The sequence below is a fragment of the Apium graveolens genome, chromosome 6 (genome assembly GCF_009905375.1).
Source record: "Apium graveolens cultivar Ventura chromosome 6, ASM990537v1, whole genome shotgun sequence".
NCBI classification, from domain to species: Eukaryota; Viridiplantae; Streptophyta; class Magnoliopsida; order Apiales; family Apiaceae; genus Apium; species Apium graveolens.
The window spans coordinates 40,495,461-40,501,566 of NC_133652.1; the positions used below are offsets into that span (position 1 = coordinate 40,495,461).

A 6,106-nucleotide genomic window follows, 5' to 3' on the forward strand; every position below is an offset into this window, starting at 1 on the left:
TCTTGATAGGCTGACCTTCGAGGTACGAGAGCTCATAGGTTCCCGTGCTAACGACCTTCGAAACTCTGTATGGGCCTTCCCACGTTGGTTTGAGCTTTCCAGTGACAGTGGGCTGGGATGCCGCGGAGTCCCGGAGGACGAGGTCTCCCACTTTGAAGAGTTTGTTCCTGACCTTCTTGTTAAAATAATTTGCAGTTTTCTCTTGCTGCGCGATCATGCGTGGACGGGATTCCTCTCTTGTTTCCTCTAGCAAGTCATTGTGAAACCGCACACCCTCGAGAGCGAGGGAGGGATTGAAAACTTCGACCCTTGGGGAAATTAGGCTTACTTCAACTGGTAAGACAGCTTCGACACCATACGCCAGGCGAAAAGGGGTCTCTCCTGTCGAGCTGCGAGGGGTCGTCCTGTATGACCACAGCACATTTGGCAGTTCGTCGACCCAGCAGCGGGGGATCTCTTCAATTCTCTTCTTTAACCCTTGTAGGATGGTTCTATTTATTACCTCTGCTAGTCCATTGGCTTGTGGATATGACACTGATGCCTTGATGTGTTGGATTTTTAGTTCCTCTAAAGTTTTCTCAAATTGAGCCCCCACAAACTGTGTTCCATTATCTGAAACTAGGATTCGCGGAACTCCAAAGTGGAATACCACATATTCCATAAAGAATTCAATCATTTCTTTCTCTCTGATCTTTGAAAGTGGTTTCGCCTCGACCCATTTCGTAGCGTAATCCACCGCTACCACTATGTATTGGCACTGGTTCTTAGATTTTGGAAAGGGTCCTACGATATCGATGCCCCATTGGAAGAAAGGGCACGGTGCGAGAACAGAATTGAGATTGGTCGTGGGTCGGTGATCCACGTTCCCATGTAGCTGCATGCTTGGCATTTTCTGACATATTCTTCGCAGTCTTTCCGAAATGTGGGCCAATATAAATCTTGCCTGATTATTTTGAGGGCCAAGTTCTTTCCTCCGAGATGGTCTCCACAAATTCCTGTGTGAACCTCAATCATCGCTAGATGGGCTTCTTCTAACGTCAGACATCGGAGTAATGGTTCAGATAGGGCGCGCCGGTACAGCGATAAACCAATTACGCAGTAATTTCTTGCCTTGAACATAAGTGAGCGCGCTTCGCGTTTCTCGCTCGGGAGTTTGTTGTCGATAATGTACTCGAGAAACGGTTTTCCCCAGTCAGAGTTATTCTGGATTTGGTTGATAGAAAGCTCATCGATGGCGGGAGTAACTAGGACATCGATGTACACTGGATTGGGATTGATTGGAAGACTCGAGGAGGCTAACTTGGCCAAATGATCAGCCCATTGGTTCTCTTCTCTGTCGACATTGGAAAGTTTCCATGAGGAGAATTTCTTGAGTAGTTCTTGTGTTTTTTCCAGGTATTGAGCCATTTTCTCACTATGTGCCTTGAATTCCCTGCTTATTTGCTTGGAGACTAACTGAGAATCTCTAAATATGTCAATATTTTCAGCTTCAAGATCCATAGCCAGTTTTAAGCCTGCGATGAGTGCCTCGTACTCGGCGACATTGTTTGTTGCCAGAAATTCAAACTTTAGAGCTTGCTGGATTTTGAGTCCCCCCGGACTTATTAAAATAATTCCTGCTCCTGCGGAGTCAGCCATCGAGGATCCGTCGATAAATAGCAACCATGGTCTTAAGTGATTTTCGTCGAAACTTTGGGCTTTGGCCTGAAACTGACACTCAGCAACAAAGTCTGAAAGAACCTGGGCCTTTATCGCCGTTCGAGGCTTATACTCAATATAGAACTGACTTAACTCTATCGTCCATGCGGCAAGTGTACCCGTCATGTCGGGTTTGTGTAGAATCCTCTTCAGGGGTTGATTTGTAAGCACATGCATCTCCCTTCCCTGGAAATAATGTCTAAGCTTTCTGCTTGCGACAACTAAGGCATAGACCAATTTTTCTACTTGCGGGTATCTGACTTCGGCATCTCGAAGAGAGTGTCTAATGTAATACACTGGGATTTCTTTTCCTTCATTGACTTGAATCAGTACGGCCGCGACCGTTTCATCGGATGCAGAGAGATATACTTTCAGAGGCTCATTTGGCAAGGGCCGAGTGAGGATGGGAAGATTTGTAAGGAATACCATTAGCTCGGAGAAATTTTTCTCGCACTCCTCGTTCCACTCAAAGTGTGATGATTTGGAAGCTGCCTTTATTGCTGAGAAAAAAGGGAGGCATCTTTTTGACGATTGGGGGATAAACCTCCGAAGTGCAGCTATGCAACCGGTTAACTTTTGCAAATCTTTTACTGATTTTGGATTTTCCATTTCTAAGATCACTCTTGTTTGGGATGGATCTGCCTCGATACCTCTTTGTGTAACCAGAAACCCGAGGAATTTTCCGGCAGTAAGACCGAACGAGCATTTAGCTGGGTATAAGCGCATGTTGTTTTTTCTCGCGTTTTCAAACATTTCGCGGAGGTCTATGACATGGTTATAGGCAACCTTCGACTTCGTGATCATATCGTCGACATATATCAGCATGTTTCTCCCAATTTGTGTGCCGAATATTTTATCCATCATTTGTTGAAAAGTAGCTCCAGCGTTGATTAAACCAAAAGGTATCACTCGATATCCGAAGACTCCCCGGTGTGTGATGAATGCGGTTTGCTGCCAGTCTTGCGAGTCCATTTTAATCTGATTGTACCCCAAAAAGGCATCCATGAAAGAGAGAAGTTCGTTTCCCGCTGTTGCATCAATAAGTTGATCGATGTTCGGGAGTGGATAAAAGTCTTTGGGGCATGCCCTATTAACATCTGAGTAATCGACGCACATTCTCCACTTCCCGTTACTTTTCTTGACTAGGACCACATTCGAGATCCAAGTGGGGAATTGTACCGGTTCGATGAAACCGGCCTCGAGCAATCTATTGATCTCCAGGTCGATGGCTGCCCTTTTTTCAGCAGAGAATGTACGATGTTTTTGCCTCACCGGCTTGATGTTTTTACTAATGTGCAAAGAGTGTCGAGCGACAACCTCGGGAATCCCGGGCATATCTTTTGGATTCCAGGCGAAAATATCAGAAAACTCACGGATAAGGCACGTGATATCTTTCTTTAATTGATCAGGGAGATTCTTGCCGAGCCTTGTGGTTTTCTCAGGATTTCCTTCGATTACTTCTATTTCTTCAGTTTCTTCGGCGGGAGAGCAAGAATTGCTAGTGGGTGGTTCCACAAGGTCCCTGGGGTCGATGTCAAGCACTTGATTAACATCAAATTCTTCGTCAATTTTTTTTCTTGGAGATACAGTGGTTAGGTAGCATTGTCTTGCTGTTACTTGATCACCATTCATTTCTCCCACGCCGAAATCCGTGGGAAATTTCATTTTTAAGTGGGAGATAGATGTTATAGCTCGGAGTGCGGTGATCGTTGTTCGTCCCAAAATAGCGTTGAAGCTTGAGGAAGCACTAATCACATGGAATTTGACCATTTTCCAAATCTGACAGGGTGGGGAACCGAAAAGTACTGGCATGTCGATGGTTCCTACCACATGAACCTCATTGCCTGTAAACCCGTATAACGGGGTTCGGGAGTTCTCGAGTCTTCGATCTCCTATGTCCATTCGGGAAAAAGCATGATGATATAACACGTCGACGGAGCTACCATTATCGACCAACATTTTCTTAACCGTGTTGTTTCCCACACGTGTTATGATGACGAGAGCATCTTGATGGCCTTCGATGAGACCGGGACGATAATCATCATCAGAGAAAGAGATGACTGGGGAGGGATTCGCTCGAGGGCGTTTAGCTGTCGAGGGATTGACATTAAAGACTTCTCGAGCATAAATATTGTGAGAGTTGTGGAAGAGGCCCCCGAAGGCTATACCACCAAAAATAACGTCGATTACACGATCGTCCTCGCCTCGATGGTGACGTCTGGGTTCATCATCGTGCTGCACATAGTGGACTAGTTGTCCTCGACGAATTTTTCCTTCGATGAGATTGCTCATCTGAAAACATTGCTCTGTTGTATGGCCAGTATCTTCATGATATTCACAATATTTGGAGCTTGGGGGTCTTCCTGGTTTCATGGGTCTTGGAGGGCGATAATCCGGTTCTGTTTTTAACACCGCCAAAATTGTCATTTTTTCGGTGTTGAGTTTAGTGAACTCTTTTTCAGATCGATTGTGGGGCTGCCAATCTCTTTCTCTTCTATCCCTCGGAGGAAGGTCCGATGTGCGTGGCGGGGGGGACCTACGGCGCTCTCGGCGCCTTTCCCTCGCAGAGGATTGTGGACTGTAGCTTTGGCGTCGTTCATATTTTGACGATCTCCGTGGAGATTGTATACAGCTTACCGCTTCTTGAAGCATCATGCGGTGTTCTATAATCTGGAACGCGGCCGGTAGGGTTTTCGGCCTTTTTTCAAAGATCTCTTCTAAAAGATGGCCATGCCTAGACTTATCGATGCCCGCTGTCAGGAAATTGACAGCCATCTGTTCTATTAAGTCTGGAATTTCTGCTATCTCTTCTCTGAACCGGGTTAGGAAACTCCTGAGACCTTCGCCGGAGCGTTGGTGCATTGTCATCAAGGATGCTGTAACTTTGATTCCTTTGTAGTTGCTGGAAAATCGGGCTTGAAACTTGCTTTTCAGAGTTGTCCACGAGTCGATTGACCGAGGTGGCAAGTTACGGTACCATCGGAGAGCCGTGCCTTGAAGGCAAGTGGAGAAGAACTGACACCTAGCGATCTCCGAGTGGCCGAAGAAATCCATGCGACCATCAAATGTGTTTAGAAATGCTAACGGGTCCGAGGATCCGTCGAAATGATCGAGAGCAGGCGTTTTCAACGTCCTGTCGATGCGCGCCTTCTCAAGCACTAATGATAGGGGGCTCTCGGAAACGGTTTCAAACCCTGCCTGATTTCTCATCAAGGTACGCATCTGGGCGATTTCCTCCTGCATTTTAGCGAACTCCTCGTGAGATATAGATTCTATGGATTCTGTCTAACGCGAGACATCGGCAGATGACACTGTCCTCTGTCGACGTTCGCGTGGTTGTGAATATGTCGACTCTGCCGACGGTTCATATTCGTACTCAGCATCGTCCTCGTCATAAAATTCATCGTCTTGTTCTTCATTTTGAACTGTAGTTTGTTGGAGCTCTCGACGGAGACGGTGAATCTCGCGTTTTCGCTCAAGTTTAGCCTGCAATCTCCGAGCTTCGTGTTCTAGAATCTCGAGTTCTTCATCTGAATCAAGTGAGTCTTCTGGATTTTCTTGGTTTTGGGCTTTTAGCCTTTCTTTCTTTTCCAAATGCAGTCGAATGTCGCTCGAGAGGACTTTCTTTCCTTTAGATGTTTGAACTCTAAAACGCTGATCTGACACAGTTTTTCTTTTTCTGTCCCTTTGGAGTGAGTCCTTCAAGCCCAGAAATTGATCTTCTGGAGGAGCATCAGGTGGAGGGAACAAACACTTCGGCTTCAATGCCGGTTGTTTAGGAAGCTCGCGATCGTCGTGGGTCGAGGGGTCGGCGGCAACTTCTGCCGTCAACTCCTTTACCTGAGTCGGTCCGGCGGTTCCCGGATCAAGCTCTTCTACGATCATCTACTGGTTGGATCTTGTTAAAGCAAAACTCCTTCTAGCGCCAAATGATGTGCCAATAATATTATTATTATTAGATTATAATTTTAGGAGATGATCTTCTTTGCTTAATGAGCCAACCCCTAATTAATGGGGTTGTTGTCCTTTATTTATACCAAGTCCCAAATGGGCTTTTATCTTACAAATTGGGCCTTCTTGGGCTTTACATAATATTTCATAATTATCCTAACTATGATTCCTTTGGGTTATCTTATCTTGGTCCAACAAATTGTGTTTCACATTTTTTTTAAGTTAATAAATTTTTTACTTATGTGATGTTTAGATTTGCATTAAAAAGTCAGTCAATTATATAAATTTAGTGGTGCACTTGATAGATAGTCGAGAACAGCGTTTTGTTTATGAAAAAATATTAGATTCACAAAATTAAATATAATTTTTTTCATGATGTACCTGAATTTACATAAATGACACCAATTAGAATATTGCACTCCCTCATTTGTCATATTGTGACAAATTTTTTGCACCT

General features: G+C 44.9%; 1 protein-coding gene across 1 annotated transcript; it reads right to left on the reverse strand.

Moving 5' to 3' along the window:
• Positions 1-783: 783 nt before the first annotated feature.
• Positions 784-4,941, reverse strand: LOC141664937 (uncharacterized). Its single transcript, XM_074470894.1, has one exon. The coding sequence runs from the start codon at positions 4,939-4,941 to the stop codon at positions 784-786; it is 4,158 nt and encodes a 1,385-aa protein (XP_074326995.1).
• Between the last annotated feature and the right edge of the window lie 1,165 nt (positions 4,942-6,106).